Source organism: Phacochoerus africanus, chromosome 15, assembly GCF_016906955.1.
Source record: "Phacochoerus africanus isolate WHEZ1 chromosome 15, ROS_Pafr_v1, whole genome shotgun sequence".
In the NCBI taxonomy this organism is placed as follows: Eukaryota; Metazoa; Chordata; class Mammalia; order Artiodactyla; family Suidae; genus Phacochoerus; species Phacochoerus africanus.
The window spans coordinates 54,628,456-54,648,864 of NC_062558.1; the positions used below are offsets into that span (position 1 = coordinate 54,628,456).

General features: G+C 38.3%; 1 protein-coding gene across 2 annotated transcripts in view; it reads right to left on the minus strand.

Moving 5' to 3' along the window:
• RYR2 (ryanodine receptor 2) overlaps nucleotides 1-20,409 on the minus strand; it is a 775,249-nt gene that overhangs the window by 284,062 nt on the left and 470,778 nt on the right. For both annotated transcript variants that reach the window (XM_047762364.1, XM_047762363.1), the window contains 2 exons: nucleotides 16,489-16,636; nucleotides 596-804 (listed from right to left, as the gene is read on the minus strand). In XM_047762364.1, the coding sequence (XP_047618320.1) occupies nucleotides 596-804; nucleotides 16,489-16,636 (357 nt within the window). The remainder of the gene's footprint in view (nucleotides 1-595; nucleotides 805-16,488; nucleotides 16,637-20,409) is intronic.

A 20,409-nucleotide genomic window follows, 5' to 3' on the forward strand; every position in this document is an offset into this window, starting at 1 on the left:
TTCTATGAAAAGAAAAACTCTGTCTTTAGAAATTTACTTTTTTTTTCACTACAGTGAACACTTCCAAGGACATGGGCTGTTTTTCTCTACTCCCCCAAATACAGAGAAGTACAGGCAGAGACTCAAGCTGGGAATTTATCATTAAAAAATGACATTCTAATTTTCATCTACTTCAGAAGAAAATCCCACTCCTCGGAACCAATGGCACTCACACTTGAGCAAAATAGAACTCTAGGACCATTTCTGTATATACAAACCAAAAAAGGTTCAAATCAAACCTAAAAATACTCCTGTTATATACTGAACTAGTAAGCCCAAAACTTAATATACATGTCAACACTATTTTATACACATAGGTAAAATCTCACAAATGCATTTGATACATGTGATGGGCAAGGATGTTTTGTTTTTTCATATGATAGACACCTAATATTTTATATCTTGAATTTTGCTGTATTACTGGACCTCCAAAAGGAACAGAGCAGGGAGTCCGGCCAGGCAATGTGGGAACTCACAGAGTGTGGATGCCTGGTGCACAGCAGCCTACAACCTCAGGACCCCACAAACAACAGTGTCCCCAGCAAAGTGCACTCACCTTAAAGCCATCAAAAGCAAAGGCGCGTTCATCTGAGCCAAGCTCCTGATCGGGTTGACAACCTGGCCTGCTCCAGCCAACTCTCATGTCTCCAGCTGTAACAGCCTCAAATTCAAAATACCACCTTCCTGCCTTCACGGCATAAGTTTTCTCAGCTCGGAAGATCCGGAACCGTTCCCCTGTGCCACTGCACACCTCAGCTCTGGCGGCTGCGAATGTAAAGGGATCCCGGTGATGGTTGGATGAGAAATTAACACGTAATTAACACGTAACATCAGTCATGAAGGCTACAGGGGTGATAATGATACTTTCTATTCCTATCTTGGTTCACATTTTACAAAGCCTTTTCAAATATGTGATCAGCCCCGATAGGGTGGAAAAAGCGGAAAGCATTCAGAAGGCTTCCTTTGGAGACACTGGTTGTTAAACTTCACTAACACTGTAAGGGTAGATGATGTAAGATATTTTTTTTTCCTTATAGAAAAAAGCCCACTAGCCATTCTGTGGTTTGATAACAGGAGATGAACTTGAGGGCATGAAGGAGGGAAGAAGCCAATGAAAGAGGTTGAAACTGTTCTGCATAAGAAACAGACATCTGCGGGTGGGAGAGAAAAGGGAAGCAGCAGCCAGGAAGTGAGGAAGAGGGAGGAGGCAAAGAGAGAAAGAGAGATAGAGGGAGCATGTGCTATGCATTAGCAGAGAAAGGTAACCACTGATAAATTTCCCAGACTGGACACTGAAGGGCATGTTTTCCACTATGCCATGCCTTGACTGTGCTAGAACATACAAATGCTGTGTTAAAGAGATCTGACAAAAAAAATAAATAAATAAACGTGTGGTGCAAAGGGAAACATATCTTAGGAAATGAGCTGCACATGAGCCACAGTGTGCCAGGAGTGCAATGCTGCCTCCTAGGAAATCACAGCGTCTGGGGACATGGGTCCACTGAACGGTTATCAAAGGACGTGGTCAGCTCTGCTAAGATCAGGGGTGAACACAGAGAAGGACATTTAAGTGACCAGAGTCACACAACCAACAAATGCTGGAATTTGGCAGCTGCTAAATGTTACATCCTCTGCTCTTTCCACTTTGCCTCCAGTAGCTGGCATAGCTTGTGGGTACCGGTTAAATATTAGTTCTCATCTGTTCTTAAGAGTTAGGAAAGACCTCGTAAATAATAAAAGTTCAATAAAAGCTTAACTGCTGATATGACCAAATAAATAAAAGTAATTGAGATAAACTCTAAAGATTGCCGTAAACACACAATTAGGTCACCTCTCCTCCTTTCATTTTTCTTTTCACAGCTGCACCTGTGGCATACAGAAGTGCAGCTGCTGGCCTACAACACAGCCACAGCAACAATGGTTCTGAGCCACATCTGTGACCTTCGCTGTACCTTGAAGCAATGCCAGATTCTTAACCCACTGAATGAGGCCAGGGATCGAACCAGTATCCTTGTGGAGACTATGTTAGTTTCTTAACCCACTGAGCAAAAGCCACAATGGGAATTTCCCATCGCTCTTTTTTAAAATAAGCAATCTCTATCAAGTCAGAAAAACAACAACGACAACAAAAAACATGGTGAACACCTTTCCATATGTCGACTATGTGTATTTGCACACATAAATACATTATGGTATTTGATTTTACACAACACACATGTTCATCAATCATATCTTTTTACTATACAATAAATTTTCATCATTAAAGTGGGGGAACACTCTTGTCTTGTACGTCTCTTTAGCCATTTAATTAACCAATCCCTTACTGGGAAGTGTTTATTTTTGTATATAATGCTATAATCCTAATGTGTGCCTCTGCAGAGTTTGAAAATTATTTCCTTGGTTTAAATACCTAGAAGATTAATTGTTGCTCAAAAGGTACCTGTTTAATTTTTTAACATACATATTTGCCAAACTGACCTCCAGAAAAATTGTTCCAATCAATGGTCCTACCTACCTTGCATGGGCCTGCCACTTCCCCACAAAAAGAATTTTGTCAATTTTCCTTTGAATAGTCTTTTATTTCTATATTTGCCTGAGTTATGCACATTAAGAAGGCTAAGTTTAGAGTTAGATAGACTCAGGTTTGAAGTGGCTCTGCCACTAACTAGCTGGGAGTCAGATCATCTTTAACAATTTAGAGAGAATTAAAAAAAATAAAAAATAAAAAGAACTAAGAAGTCCCAGCATATAATAGGAGTTAATAAAATGATGAATTATTGCCTTTTGATGATATCTGTGATGATCATAGAGCATGTAGATGAACTGCATCTGATGACAGACCTTCCAAAAGCTCGGTTAAGTTTCTGAAGGAGCAATGTTTTGTTTTTTCACTTTTCCCCATACACACACACACATGTTCATGCCTAAGAATCTGTCTGCTCCAAGCAAATCTCTGTGTTCCCAGTAATAACCTCACATTTCATACACTCATATCATGCAATACATCCAAACATCTTGCTGAAGAATAAATAAATTGATGAATATGAATAAGTTTTAAAATGAGACATTTATACCACCATATGGAGCAGATAGCACAAAATTTTCTGAAAAGTTTGCTTTTGATGCATTCAAGTTGGCAGTGGAAAGGGTCTTGAAAGAAAAAAACATTTTTTTGGTGAAGGGTAAAAAATTCTCATGCCAGGAGTTCCCTGGTAGCCCAGGGTTTGGGGATCTGGCATTGTCACTGCTGTGGCTAGGGTTGCTACCATGGTTCAGGTTCACTCCCTAGCCCGGGAATTTCCACATGCCATAGGCGTGGCCAAAAAATATTTCTCATGTCTATTACTTAATAACTGAATTATTTTTGAAAGATATAACAGTAAACCACTTTTTTGAGGACAAAATAAATTAACTATTAAGAAAATAGTTCCAGATGCAGCAATACTTTAAAAAAAATAGGAAAAGCCACATTTTCAGCATTAGTATTTTCCTCTAGAAACAGCACACTCACCCAATGCTTCCTTAAACCATGGTTGTAGTCTTCCCTAAACTAATCTAAGAGGTCAGAATATGAGCTAGGAAATACACAAATATTGGGAGACTACTTTTCACGAAAATAAAATGCTCTCACATATTTATCCTTTTTAAATTTTATTTTTTGGCCACACCTGCAGCATAAGGAACTTCCTGGGCCAGGGATCAAACCTGGACCACAGCAAGGACTAAGACACAGCAGTGAGAACAACGCCAGATTCTTAACAGCTAGGCCACCCTTATTTTTAGTTATGTCAACGTTTGAAAATAAAATCATACTTATTCCAGTATGCACTAACAGACTCAACTCCCAATTTCCTAAGTATGGAAACTTCAGCTTTTTAGAAAACTAAACTTCTGAAAAACTCAGGTCCTTTTACCGGTTTATGTTTCTAGGACACTGGACTCCACAAACATACAGAGTGTGCTCAAGAAATGCGAGCACATTTTAATATTAGCAGTTGAGCATTCTGTTCCTTGATAAAATACTAATACTAAATGAAAATCTGGATCCACATATTTAAAAAAAAAGACCCAATAAAAAATAAAAATAAAAAATAATTTTAAAAATGCAACACATTTCTTTTGCATGCCCCAGAGCATCAAGCAGCTGGACAAAAGTAGCTGCCCTATAAATAACTGCTGAATTGAATGTAGGAGCAAAAATTCTCTTGAGTCCTGAACATAGGAGGCCAGGCAAATAGCTCATCACTAGCACCACTGTCAAAGGTTTAGAACTCACCCCTAGGCATGCATTCCTTGGTTTTAAACCTTCTATGTTCACACATTTGGTAGGCAATCCCAGCTCATGTTAGGTATGTTACACAAATAATTGCTATATTGTTATAAGGAATATAAGAATATTTGACAATTTAAAAATTGAACAGTTAGCAGATATATTCCTACTGCAATTTATAAGGCTCAAAGAAGAAATTCAGGATTTATGCCTTTAACAACCATGATTAACTTTAAGATTAAGGGTAAGGTCTGATACCATATTGTGTTCCTAACAATGAGAGGGCAAACACCAACAACTATTCTTAAAAAAAAAAAAAAAAAAAGGAAACAAATGAACTTATTTGTAGAAGAGAAACAAACTCACAGACTTTGACAACCTTATGGTTACCAAAGGGGACAGATGGGTGGGAGTGGGATGAATTGGAGGTTTGGGATTGGCATGTACACACTAAGGTATATGGAATGACTGGCCAATAAGGACCTGCTGTATATAACACGGAGAACTATACCAAATATTCTGTGATAATCTATGTGGGAAAAGAATATGAAAAAGAATGGATGTGTGTGCATGTATAACTGAATCATTTTTTTGTACAGTAGAAATTATCACAACCTTGTAAATCAACTATACTTCAATAAAACTTTTAAAAAGAGGACTTAAAATATCTATACACTCTGTACTCCAAACCCTACATTTAAAAGATGGCTACCACTAGAGGGCAGTCAAGATCTAATAATGTACTAAAATTATGTTATAATAAACTGTGAAGGAAGGCAAGGTAGTCTCTTCAAAAATCTTACACATATCTAAAATAATTTAGGTATATTTATATAATAATTTTTTAAAAAAATATTGATGTTAACCCGTCATCCTTTTAACCCCTGGTGTAACTGCTAAGTTGGCAATGCAAACTTTGATAAAACCTTGTAATGAATAAGTCACTTTTTCAAATGTTTTAAAACATTATTTATAGCTATACTCCAAAGATAGTGTAATTCAAATACTGAATTCATATTCACTCTGGAATAGAAAATAAATTATAATCCTGACTAATTACATAAGGTTACATTTGACTTTATCAAAAATGTTATGCCCTTAAATTTTTTAGTGTCAGCAAGAGCAGCATAGCAATTAAAAATTAATGTTTTAAATCCTATCTTGACAATCACCAGACATATTTTGCTTTATTCCATAAAATCTCTCACATCTATCTTTTAATTTTCATTTTCACCATCCTTGTTCTGAAGATCACCATTTTCCCAAAGCCTCCCAACTGGTCTCTCTACCTCCAAGCACTCTCCCCTCCAACCTGTTCCTTCCCACTGTTGCCATAGTTATATTGCTATTGTAAATTCTGATTACACATCAAGCTTTTGCTTTAAAACATCCTGGGGCTGGAACTCCTCATACAAATCCACCACATTTCTTAGCTGGGTTTTTAAGATATTTCCCATTTTACCCTAATTCATCTGCCTCCATCTACTGCTGTTCTCTCTCCACTTATACTCTATAATTTAGCATAACTAACAATCAATCTTCACTCAGTTCTTTATACCTAATTACATCATTTATACTTCCCCTTTGGCAAGAATGCCCTTTTCCCACTAATCTCTACTTGTTGGCATTTTGATCCCCTCAACAGCTAACTCAGAAACCATTTTCTCCCTTCACTAATTGCTCCAATTGGAAAATGAACCTTCTTTATGTATTTTCCATATAGATCAATTTAATTCCTACTATGGTAGGCATGCTATAGGATTCTAGGACACACCTAGTGAACAACAACAACAAAAAAGCATCTTGGTCTCTCCATTGTGGATTAAACTCCATCAGCCTCGCTTTTCATTACTCATATAACTTCAATAAGACTGAACCTTGTTAATCAACTATCAATGATTCTCTCTCTCTAAATTCGTAAAATGCCATCTTCTGATCACTTTTTTTTCTTTCCAGTTTTCTCATTTACTTATTTCAAACACATTCACTCTTTTTACTCATTAACTTCCTCTGTGGTTTCTGTTCCTTATTTATACAGCTTTCAATACCTTCCTGCCCTATTACTCTTCTCCTCACCTGCTGTTAACCTCAATCTTTGTCTAATTTCGCTATCTTCATTCTCAACATCTCTGCTTGTTCTGCTGAGCTTGTCGGAAAAGACATTCATACAACAGACTGGCACCATTACTAACTCACAGTCTCCAGCCTCTACTGGACCATTAATGTTTCTCTGTAACCTTTCTATTTCTTTGCACCCTGTTCTCTGTCTCATCCCACGAAACATCTATTTCTTATCTTTACTGCTGAGCAATATCAGAAGGAATGACAGAGTATGGACCTTCAAAACTACTCTTCTCCATAAAGGCAGTGAGGACAATGGAAAAACATTGTCAAAATCAACTTTTCAGAGATCTGAAAAATACACAAAGGCTGGCAACAATGTGGCGAGTGTTTATTCAATAAAAATGGCCAAACATTTGTTAAGGACAGCAAGCTTAGTAGGGTTTTTTGTTTTGTTTTGTTTGCTCGTTAGGGGCACACCCATGGCATATGGGAACTCCCTAGCAAATCAGAGCTATGGCTGCTGGGCTATGCCATGTCCATGACCTATACCACAGCTCACAGAAAGACTGGATTCCGAACCCACCGAACGAGGCCAGGGATCAAACCCGCATCCTCACAGGTCCTAGTTGGATTCATTTCCACTGAGCCACAGTAGGAAAGCTTAGTTCTGTTTTAACTTTTCTAAGTGCTATTCCCTTCTTCCCAGATACACTGAAATCATAAGTCCTTCAATTAAAGTGAAAATCAGAAAACTAGAAGCCTTTAGAGTGGATAGAACAGAGTTGGAGCCCCTCAAAGACCCATTCGCAGGTAACCATCATTATTTCACCTTTCTCATAATTCTTTGGAAAATCTCACTTGCAATACTAATCTTTATTTGAACTGACTTACACCTTGCTCAGTGCAAACAATGCTCTTCCTGGAGACTTTTGTTGAAAATAATCAGAGGCATTTTTTTAATACCTTTGCAGCTGCTTGAGGAGGTAATAGCAGCCAAGGAAAACAACAAGCTGCCCAAAATATTTGAAAAGAAAATCTGGGGAATGAAATGTCCATAGCAGGCCATGAAAAGTTTCAACAGAATCATAGTGATCTTGTAAGCCATGCTTATGCCCATGGCTGTGTGTGATTTTAGGAAAAGGTCTGTGAAGGCCCTAAATTCTCATCTTTGAAATTAGCCTCTGCCAAAGCCAGAAGGGAAGGCTAAGGTGGGGAATACCTGGTTTTGAGTCAAAGCCACATCCCAACATGGACACAGAGCCCCTCCCTCAACAAAGACTGCAAAACACATACAAACCAGGCATTTAAGTAAGTCTCTAAATAATCAATACTTGACCATTAAAATGATTCAGTAGACCTTAGTAGCAATATGTGACAAAACAAACCCTAAAGAACTAGTTAAGGAAAGTCATTAAGCAAATAAACAACAATAATTACAGTAAGCATAGTAAGAAACCTCAGAGCAAGGGAGAATCCAATGCCATATTATATTATTTAAAATGTCCAGTTTTTGACAAAAATAGTGAGTCATACAAAGTGACAAGAAAGTATGTCTTATATATACAGGGGTAAGTCAATAGAAATTGTCACTGAGGAAGCCTAGATATTGCACTTATTAGACAAATAATTTTAATTAGCTATTTCAAATACAGTGAAAGAATGAAAAGAAACCCATGTCTAAAGAACTAAAGGAAAGTATGAGAAAGATGTTTTAGCAAATAGAAAATATCAATAAAGAGACTGAAATTACTTAAAAAAACAGAAATTACAGATTAAAAGTACAATAACTGAAGTTAAAAACTCTCTAGAGGGACTCAAAAACAGATGTGATCTGGCAGAAGAAAGAAAAAATGAATTTGAAGATAGATACATTGGTATCATCAAGTATGAAAAACAGAATAAAATGAAGAAAAATAAAGAAAGCCTCAGAGGCTGGGGACACATCAAGCCTAATAACATACATGTAACAGAAGTCTGGGAAGGAGAGGAGAGAAAAGGGCAGAAAGGATGTTTAAAGAAATAATGACCAAATATTTTCTCAATTTGATGAAAAACATTAATTTACAGATCCAAGAAGCTCAACAAAGTCCAAGTTGGATAAACAAAGAAATCCACAATAGACACATCATAGTCAAACTACTGAAAGACAAAAACAGAAAAGCAGCAAGAAAGAAGCAACACATCAAATACAAGGATCCTCCCTAAGAGTAACAGCTAATGTCTCATTTGAAAACATGGAGGCCAGAAGGCAATGGGATGGTACATACACAGTGTGGAAGGGAAAAAAGTTAACCTAGAATTCTACATTCATTGTTATTGTTCTCTCCAAGGCTTCTAACATAGAGCAACCCTCTCTCATTTTTTCCTCTTAGCAAATAACCTCATTTTATGTTTCAACACAAAATAGTAACTGCACAGTAAGAATTCTCTCAGCTTCTTCCTGATTTTCCATAACAGAGTTTTCTGCATTCTTTTAACCCTTACCTCTTTCCTATGAAACTTAGGGGTGCATGTGTTCTCCCTCTGTACAAGGCTAATCCCTTCACACATGTCATGAATTTCATCCTCCCACTCCTACCCCAGTCCTCCTGAGAGATCACACCTCATCAAATTCCTCTCTTTCATTTTCAACATCTCCCTTTCCTCTGGTTCTTTTTCTTAGCATTTAAAAATGTCCAAGTTTTGCTGATTAAAAACACAAAAATTTTAACCCTCTTTTTCTCTCTAGTGATAGCTTCACCTTTATATTTATATACACAATTGGGTCTTTACATCTCTGTCTAGTTGTCTCACAGGCATCTCAAACTCAACATGTTAAAATTCAAACTCAGAATCTCTCCAATTCCCCATCGCTATCTGTTCCAATTCCTGTGTTCTCAGTGAATGTGGCAGTACTCGACATTTGCCAATCCCGAAACCATCCCAGACACCTTCTTTATCCTTCCACTGATTCTATTTCTAAATGTCAAATGAATCTGTCCTTTCCTACTCTTTCTACTCACAGTATTGACTAAGATCAGGCTTTCAACAACCTATCTACCTTCTTTTATAGCCACCTAACTGCTGTCCTCCTCACCTCTAATTTTGTTCACATTCAGCCCATTCTCCAAAGAGCCACATAGTAATTCTTTTCAACAGAAAAATGTTCTGTTTCAATCTTGCCTTCTCTTCATTTCCTCCTACTTCTCAAACTCCATTCTACAATTGGCCATGCAAAGCCATTTGTAATCCTGCCCTGTACCTCCAAGCCTTTACAAATACTATTATCTCTGTCTGGAAAACATGAATGTGGCTGATTCCTCTAAATTTTACCTTAGCTTTGATGGCTTTAAAACATGTCTCCAAATATTATGTCACACTTCCCTTCAGGAAGTGTGGGCTTAAGTGTGTGATGCATTTAGTGATTCACTTACGACTAACAGAATACAGTAGAAGTCAATGTAACAAGCATTTCCTCCTTGCACTCTCTCTTAGATTACTCTTTCTGGAGGGAGCCAGCTGCCATGCTCAAGGATCTCTATAAGGAGGTCTATATAACAAGGAACTGAGGCCTCTTGCCAACATCCAGAAAGGAATTGAGCCCTCTAACCAACAATTATGGAAGTGAGCTGTCTTACAAGCAAATCTTCTAGCCCCACTGAAGTCTTCAGATGACTGCAGCCCTGGCCAACTTGATAGCAATTTCAAGAGAGGCCATTATCCAGAACCACCTGACTAACTCACTTACAAATTCCTAACCACACAAACTTTGAAATAGTAAAGGTTTGTTGATTTGAGCCATTATATTTTAGGGGGAAGTTTGTTACACAGCAATAGATAATTAATATACCTCCTTTATGAAGATTTCTCTGACACCACCAAGCTGGTTAAATCCTCTATGTTGTGATACTTGGGCATTATGTTTACACCGCAAAATGGTGTTGACAATTCAGACTACCTTCCCTACATATCCTAAAAGACACATGTGGGCAAAACTGTTTCACTGACTTTTGAATCCCCAGAACTAGGCATAGCAGATGTTCAATAACACAGCAATGTATTAAAATCAAATGGGAATAGGGATGCTTTGAAATATGGTAGTAACATGAAACTGAAAGATGGATTTAGTAAATATAAGCTTTTTTCTTTCTTCTTGAAGTTCACATAGGCCACAAGAAATTAGGTAACCATAAGAGAGTAAACATTGCCTCACAGAGGGGTTAACAAGAGAAAATTATATTATGGTTGTAAATAGTATAAAACACTGTGTATCATCGAAGTAACATCTCATCTAGCATCATCTTATAATATACTTCTCACTAAAAATGAATATATCGGATGTACCCGACAGAGTTTACGCCCATAATTAATAGTCATTGAAATATAATCAGCATTATTTTTCTCTGGTATATACTGCACACTTCTCTGTACAGGGTAAAATGTATTCCCCTTATATATTGACCATAATTAACTATTTCCTTGAAGACTCAAGGTTATTGTTAGAGCCATCATTAATCACTTCTCTGAGCTATACAGCGAGTTTGTTTCTTTCCTATTTCCTCTTTAATTAGCTGGCTGTCATCTGTAACTTTAGAACTGAGTCGGCCTGACAATAGCAGTACTCCATGTAATTTTCAATGAGTATCAGAAGGCAATGGTGTGGGAAAAACCTACAAATGTCGAGTAAATAACTTCTAAAGTGTTTAAAATTAAGCAGAGCTGGGGAAGGAATGGAAGAATGGATAATAATATATTTCTTAAGACTCAGACATGCAATATATAATATTCATGTGGGAAGGAATGAAAATAAAATTTGAGGGTGTCAAATGGTTGATATGTCAGAGTCTAAAACCATGGGTAATTTCCCGCTCAAACCTTTATTATTATCCTTATAATATCCTTCCAACAGAAAAGATATAGATTGTCATCTCTCTTATCTAATACTCTTGAGGGAGACACAAAGGTCAGGAAATACAAAGTTAGAAAGAAGTGCAAAAACTTACAGGACTCTTATTAGGTGCTTATCATAGTCATATTAGGCATGTACCTAATAGAGTAGTTGAGTTATTATTATTATTATTATTATTATTTTTTTTTTTTTTAGGGCCATACCTGCTGCATACGGAAGTTCCTGGGCTAGGGGTTGACTCGGAGCTACAGCTGCTGGCCTATGCCGCAGCAACATGGGATCTGAGCTGTGTCTGTGACCTACACCACGGCTCATGGCAATGCAGCATCCTTGACACACTGAGCGAGGCCAGGGATCATACCGTGTCCTCATGGATACTAGCTGGGTTTGTTTCCACTGAGCCTCAAAAGTAATTCCATGAATCAAAAAATTTAAAAGTATGCAAAAACACTGGGCTATGTTATCACAAGTTTTTATTAATATATACTGCACATCTGAAATATTCACTTGTTCATTAAGTAGTACATTTAATAGGTTATCACAAAAGGGCGTGTGGGTTCATGAACCTAGGAGCTCTTAATCCTATGACTAATGACTGAAGTTCTCCACTGGATGCCAAGGTCACTAAGGGGATATAAGATGTGGCCACACATAACTGTAACAGTTTACTCATAATAATCCACCACTGGTAATGTGGGAAGATAAACACATATCTGAAAGTTTACCCCAAAATTAAGATTAATCAATTCTTTAAAATATTTATAAAGTCAGTAAATCCCTAGTAAGACTGATTATGGCAAAAAGAGAGAAATCAAACTATCAATATCAAGAATGAAGAGAGGTGCCACTACAGATCCTGCAGACGTTAAAGGGACAAGAAGACATTAGAAGAACTCTGTGGTAATTTAAATGGAGTAATTTACTGAAAAAATGTAACTTATCAAAACTGACATCAGAAGAAATAAGAAAGTCTAAATATCTCCCAAAGCCATTAAAGAAATTGTATCCATAATCAAATACTTTTCCTAAAGGATAAAACCCTAGGCTCAAATGGTTTCAATGATAAATTCCATAAAACATTTATGTAAGAATATACAAAACTAACACAAATTTAGAAAATAGGGAGGGAACATTTCCTAACTTATGAGGCCAGTGTTACCCTGACATCAAAATCTGACAAAGACATTACAGGAAAAAAAAAATTACATTATCAGTATTCCTGTGAACACAGGCGCAAAAATCCTTAACAAAATAGCAAACAGAATCCAGCTATATGCAAAAAAGTACAATGTATCGTGATCAAGTAGAGTTATCCTAGAAATGCAAACTCGTTTCAGCATTAAAAAAATCAATATTAGGAGATCCCTCATGGCTGTGTTTTAAGGATCCAGTGTCGTTACTGCTATGGCTCTGGTTACTAGTGTGGTGCAGACTCGATCCCTGGCCTAGGAACTTCCTTATGCCACAGTCGTGGCCAAAAAAAAAAAAAATTATTCACAATGTTAGCAGAATCAAGTAGAAAAGTATACAATCTTAAAAATTTTCAAAAAAAAGCATCTGACAAAATTCAGCACCCCCTTCATGATAAAAGTTCCCAATAAATTAGGAATAGAAAGGAATTTCTTCAATGTGATAAAGGGCATTTATAAAAGAAAACCTATAGTTAACATTATACTTAGTGGTAAAACATTGAAAATTCTTTCCCTTAGGGTTAAGAATAAGGCAGGACAGCTTCTCTCACCATTTCTATTCAGCAGTGCCACTGTTTACAGGTTCAGTAAGTCAAGAAACCAAAAATGGCATGAAAAGTGAAACCGTTAAAACTATTTTTCTTTCTTTTCTTCTTCTTTTTTTTTTTTTTGGTAGACCTCATAGTTGTAGGTAGAAAATCCTACAGAATTTACAAACAACAACAACAAAAACTCACAAAAAGCAAAACAGTAAGAAATGGTAGATAACTTCAGCCTGATCACAAGGGTATGAGATCAATATATAAGTACAATGAAAAATAGTTTCAAAAGATCTGACATATGTAACAGATAATAGATAAGACCTCTACTCTGAAAGCAACAAAACAGTTTTGAAATAAACTGCAGAAGACCAAAATAAATGGAGAAATGTACCCTATCTATGAATTGGGAGCCTATGTATTGTTAAAATGCTGATTTTCCACAAATTTAAAATTCAACTATAATTCTATCAAAATCAAATTCCCAAGCTGAATCTAATGTATACAGAAATGCAAAGGAGAAAGGAGAGTGAAAAAAAACTTAAAAAAGAATAAAGAAGTTAGAGGACTGACCTAACCTGATCTTAAGATTTTTTTTATCAAGGTGACCTATTTACTTAAGGATAGACATATAGATCAATAGTACAGAAGGGTCAACAGGTATCTACAAAGGTGCCAACTTTATTGAAACTATGATAAGATATGATTTCACATCTACTAGAAGAGCTAAAATCAGAAAGATTCATTACCAATCTTTAGCCAGGATGTAGGAGCAATTGTTCCCTCTTATATTGGTCATGGGGGTAAATCAGCAGAACTATTTGAAAGTTTCTTGTAAAGTGAAATGTACATTTATCCTATGATGCAGAAATTTTACTTCTATTACCCTAAAAGAAATGAAAGTATAAATCTGCATAAAGACTAGTCTACAAATATTCATAGTAGTCTTATTCATAATAGTCAAAAACTACAAACAACCCAAATCTATATCAACAAGAATGGATAAAAAATTGTGGTTTATTAGTAGAACAGAATGCTACTCTGTGATACATATAAAGACATGGAGGATCATAAAAGTAGTTATGTTGAGCAAAAGAAGGTAGATAAAAAATAAAACACTACAGTGGTTACATTCATGCAAAGTATAAGAAGGGGCAAAATTAATCTATGATGATAGAATTTAGACAGCGGTTACTTTTCAGGGATAGAGGGAACTTTCTGTGATGAAGAAAATGTTTCACATGTTGCTTTGGGTACTGGTTCCTCTTGTCTATACAACTATCAAAATGTAACAAATTGAACACTGAAGAACTATGCATTCTATGATGTGTAAATAATACCTTGATTTTAAATTATTTTAAAACAACAATTAGCACTGAAGGCTTATTCTACACCAAGCAGGTGTAGAACTCTTCCCAATGGTTATGTCTTGGTTTAGAAGGCTTTATTGTTTACTTCCATCCCAAGAGTCATGTGGACGGCAAGCACTTTAAGACAGGCATGTTTTCTGTATCCTGTATACCTAGTAGTACCTGCTTCAAAATAAGAGTCTACCACATAGAGAACAGATTTGTGGTTGTCAAGGGGGACAGGTGAGGGAGTGGAAGGGACTGGAAGTTTGGGGTTGGTAGATGCAAACTATTACATTTAGAATAGAGAAGCAATGAGGTCCTGCTGTACAGCTTAGGGAACTATGTTCTGTTTCTTGGGATAGAGCATGACGGAAGATAATATAAGAAAAGGAATGTATATACACGTATGACTAGGTCACTTTGCTGTACAGCAGAAATTGGCACAAAACTGTAAATCAACTATACTTTAATAAAAAATATAACAGTCGGATGAGAAAAAGTAAGACTCTACCAAATATTTGTTGCTATAAAGCTGACCTCAAGCTAAACAAGAAATTACATTATGATTATAGATATTATTGTTAAAAGTAGATATCTAATTTTATTTGCAGCAAATATAAGGATTCAGTAAGTACTAAGAGCTGTTGAGATGCTAACTACACACTGATTCAATTCAAAGCACTGAGCTCTGGGGCTAAGAAACTGCCTCTCTCATTCAGTAAATGAGAAGACACAGAAGTCTCTCAATCTCAGCTTCTTCATCTGAAAAGTGAGCATAATACACAGACCATCCTTGAAGAGTTACTGTAAAGATTAAATAATACTTGTGAAGATCTTATAAGCACTTATTAGACATGATAAGCTCTATATAAATACTACCTATTATTACTACTTCAGGCTGAATTCTTATGCACAGATGCTATTCTGAACATATTAGTCATGAGAGACTATCTGACACAGATTTTAAAAACTTTCTATCCAAAATTATACAATGTAACATCCTAGACTCATGTCATTTTTGCCAGCTTTAAAATATGGATATTTATACCAATTTAAACTTCAGGAGCAAAGGATTAAGGAGTTGATCGTCTCACACCATACTCTTAAAAATAATTATTTAAAGGAAATGCGTTCTTTATGAAACCTTTAAAAACCCATTAAGGGAGTGCCCTATTGGCTCGGTGAACCCACTGAGGATTCAGCAATGTCACTGCAACAGTGTGGATTTGATCCCTGGCCGTGGAACTTCCATATGCTCTGAGTGTGGCCAATAAATAAATAAACCACATTTATTCACCACATATTTATCAAGTGCCTATTTTAGAGTGTTTTCCTTCCAGCAAAATATTGCATGAATTAATTAATATTGCCAATGAGCAAGAGTATAAATAGTGAAGGTTTGGGAAACACCAGCTCTCACTATAGCTTTACTCCCACAAACAACTAAAACAAGTTCTTTTTTTTTGTAATAAACGTCCTGTTTGGTTATTTATTAAGTTTCAAATTATAATTTCAGCAAAGGCATGTTTCCACAGGTCTTAAAAACACACAAACAAGCTTAAGTTCCACAAAGCCGGAAGTTTTGCCTGTTTAACAGATTAAAAGCACCTAGCATGGTGGTATTTGTAGAATAAATATTTGTAGAATGAACTTTATCACATATAATTCTTTTTTTTTTTTTTTATGGCTGCACCCACGGCATATGGGACTTCCCAGGCAGGGATCAAATATGAGCTGCAGCTGCAACCTATGCCACAGATGTGGCAACGTCAGCTCCTTTAACCCACTGCACCAGTTGGAGATTAAACCCAAGCCTCCACAGCATCTCTTTTGAAAGAGAGCAAGAGGGATGGGATGGGTGTTGGGGTCAGTATCAGAAGCACAGAGTTAACTGTTCCCTCAAAGTCTTTGGGAAGGTAAATCCATCTCCTCCCCCTTCAGAATCACCACAGGCCTGAGCCACTCTACTGAGAGATGATCTAATCCTTAAAGGGTCCTTCAGGACAAACGTGCTCCAAGCCACTGGCCTAATCTACATGCTTAGACTGAGGGACTCTAGCTTTTACTCTCCCCTTCTTTTATACACTTGGCTTTAAAGAATGACATCAGTTTACAATGGGAGGAGAATCCAGTAAGATGAAAATACCATGATCTTGATCGGGCGCCTCCAGGTTGTAGCCGTACCCCAGCAGTGTGCGCACAGCCTCTCGGAGGCTGTCCTTATTTGATTTCTTGGTTCGGTCATCTAGAAGGGCATAGGGAACGAGGCGAGGATTTCTTCTATTCTTTACATCCTGTGGGAAGACAAAAGGCACCAGATCATCAAAGCACCACCCACCGCCTTTGGAAATGAGACAGCCACCAAAGACATCAAAGTATAAAAAATGTCCCAAAGTTGACACTGTGCCTTCCACCTTCCCTTTGTCATCACAGGCTGCAGGAGCTACTGAAATACTACTGGTATAAAAGGGTTAATCAAATGACTGCATCCATTTAAAGGAAACCCTCTCCCTGAGCACAAAAGGTAAAAGTAAAAGCAATAACAAAAGCCAGCTTTAAGGATCGAAATAACCGCCTTCCATCCGCCATGGGCTAACTTGGAGAACACATCATTTTCTTGCCAACTTGCCTGACAGGTCTTTGTTATAAGAAGAGCTTAATTAGTACCTGTCATCTGATTTCTGAGCCAATGGAAAACAGTAGGTTGCTGTTCCTTCTTCAGAGAAAAGTCAGTGCATAGAAGGCCATCCCATGGCCTCAAAGAGTTGGAAAAAAATGCATTAATTTGGCTCCAACAACTGGTGAAACCAGGTAGCACTGGGAGTACTGAAATAACAAACCTCACAATTTGCCTTTTATACAAGAGGCTCCAAGCTTAAAATGTGATTAAAGAAGTTCCTGCCATGGCACAGTGGGTTAAGAATCTGACTGCAGCAGCCCAGGTTGCTGTGGAGGTGTGGGTTTGATTTCCAGCCCTGCGCAGTGGGTTAAAGGATCCAGCATTGCCACAGCTGTAGCGTAGATCCAGCATTGCCACAGCTGTAGCGTAGATGGCAGGCTCGGATTCATTCCCTGGCCTGGGAACTTCCATATGCCCGTGGATGTGGCCATAAAGTAAAATAAAAAAATTTAAAATAAAATGTGATTAAAATAGAGTTGACCAAACGAGAAGCTATCTCATGATCTCAGCAAAAGGATACCCAGCTGAAGACTAAGTACAAAACTTACTCTCATGGGAGGCAGAGATGTACCAATTGTTGCAAGACTTTAGGGCTCTAACACTTAAGAAATTACTTCTTTCCTTTCACTCCCTGCTGCAGGTTTGGTCAAACTTTACATCTTTCACAAGGCATCCTCAATTCTCACTTTACCTTAGCAGGAAGAATGGGGAGGCTGTGGACATCCCCAAACCTCTAAAAAATAAGCTATGTGATGGACAAGGTTTGTGCTGGCTGGGTGGGAGCAAAGGCAACCGTTTCCTACTTCACGCCCCCCTCCCCCCGCAGCAAATCTGTACCTTATTGTGACTCCATGACCATCTATGGACACCTGGAGACCAAGTCATCTGGGCTGCTTGTCAAGGAACCTCCTCCCCCAAAGCCACCCTCAAATAAAACAAGGAACATCAGCAGAGTGCCCACCCTGCCAACGAAGCTTAAAGACATATTACCCAGCATTCTCCTCTTCCAGCATGGTTGCTGCCCCACGACTTTTCCCATATAGAAATCAGAAGCCTCTGAGGATCACTCTGGAAATGGGGTCCTGGGAGTCTTGACTGTTAAAGGAGCTGCCCTGGGTTTCCATGCATACGAGTGCTTGAAATCAAGGGTGCAAGAGAGACGGAGCAGAGGGAACTCAAGCAAATGCCTGCTCTTGGGGAGTTTACAATCTAATTTGGAACCAGATGATCTTAAGAAGAGGGTGATGAAAAAGTAAGGACAGCGCTCATTCAGATAACCCAACAAACCTGTGTTGTCAGTGGGGAAGAGGAACCCAAGCAAATGCCTGCTCTCAGGGAGTTGACGATCTCCTTCAGAACCAAGTGATGTTAAGAAGAGGGTGATGAAAAAGTAAAGACCATGCTCATTCAGCTAACCCAGCAAAACCTGTGCTATCAGTGGGGAAAGCGGTGGAGGGATGGGGTGGGAGCTGGGAGAGGGAATGGAGAAATGGGTCAAAGGAGAGCTTTGGCCAGTTCAGACAGAGCCCTGTGTTTTCATGAGGTGAACCCATGCACGAGAAAGGAGCACCCTCCAGGAAGAGGTGGGCACCAGGGGTCCTGGTCTGTCCCACAGAGCCATGCCATCTGCACAAGTGAGCGCCCCTTGCCAGAGAGCCAATGGGAACTCCTCATCCCTCCCTTGGTATAAGGTTCAGGTGTACACACACACACACACAACCACACACACAAACACATTCACACATCTCAAACACCCCCCCACACACATATCTACACATCTACAACACACACCCCTACACACACACACACACATCCACACAAACACAAAGAAACACATAAACGCAACTATACACACAACACATACACTCATCTACAACACACCCACACATACACACCCACACATACACACAAATGCTTATGTGGACAGTCTCATCAGTTACAACCAGTTTAATTCAATATAAAAATACCTTATCCTTTTATGAGACAAATCAAGGCTACACAAATTTTCTTTAGCCTTCCAAATGACAAAGGTCACCGGCTCAGAAGGATTTTGGAAATGTAATTTTCAAACCAACATTTCACCTTTATACTGATTTACAACCTAAGCTTATAAGTAACCATCCACTTTTTTTTTTTGTCTTTTTGCCTTTTCTAGGGCCGCTCCCGCAGCATATGGAGATTCCTAGGCTAGGGGTCTAATTGGAGCTGTAGCTGCTGGCCTACGCCACAGCCACACCAAATCCGAGCCACGTCTGTGACCTGCACCACGGCTCACGGCAACACCGGATCCTTAATCCACAGAGCAAGGCCAGGGATCGAACCTGCAACCTCATGGTTCCTAGTGGGATTCGTTTCCTCTATGCCACGACAGGAACTCCCAATTCCTGAAAATCTTTAAGTAAAGGCACCACCCAAGGGGAGCTGGTGAGAAGCCGTGTGAAAAAGAAAAGAACAATGTGGGGTCTGGAGGGAAAAGGCTCAATCTCGGCCTGGTCCTGTAACCTGTGTAGCATTGGACAAACTGCTCTAAAGTTCCCAGCACGTCATAACGTCATATGTGACTTGAGAATAAAAACTGTTCATCCTTCAGGAACTATCGCAAGAGTTAAAGAAGAAAATAATGTGAAATTCTAGGCATAGTGTCTGGCATCTAATAATAATAGCCAACTGTTCTATAGTATCTGTTAGGTGCCATGTACTGGTGTAAGCCTTTTTTATGCATCTGTTTTTTGAGGCTCAATAATTTAGTGAGGAGGAAAACAGTGGCACAGAGAGAACTGAATTTAAGTAACCTCCTCAAGGTCACACAGTCACTAAGAGGCAAGGCTAAACATTTTTTGTAATTGCTGTGCTATGCCGCCTCAATATGTACCCAATGACTCTTAATTACTCCTGTGAGCCACCACCGATAGAGATCCATGATTCTGAAATCCAAAACTCTGAAAGATCATTTTTTACTAAGTTGAGCAAAAACTCAATTGGTGACAAAACACGGTCTGAACTGATGCCAGGCTGGTGACAGTGTTCGTTTCTCCCTCCCAGTACCATCACGCCTACATGGCATGACAAGGGTCATTTCCACTAGTCTGCTGTGGGGTGCGCTAGGTCACATACTCATGTCACCATTCTGAAAATCAAGAAATACCTGGATTCTGAAATTCATCCTGCCCCAGGGGTTTTAAATCAGAAGTCATGGACCTCTTTTATTATTAGTGTACCTCAATCTTCTCATATGTCAGAAGTTTCTCCTAAAAGACAATTTTGGAGAGAGAGATGCCACAATTTTGGAGACAGAGATTATACATCAGTGGTCCGGTGATGTTCACTCTGCCCTCACGGTAACAACCAGACCGAAGGTGGTCTGACTTCTTGTGTCCAGGGCTGAAC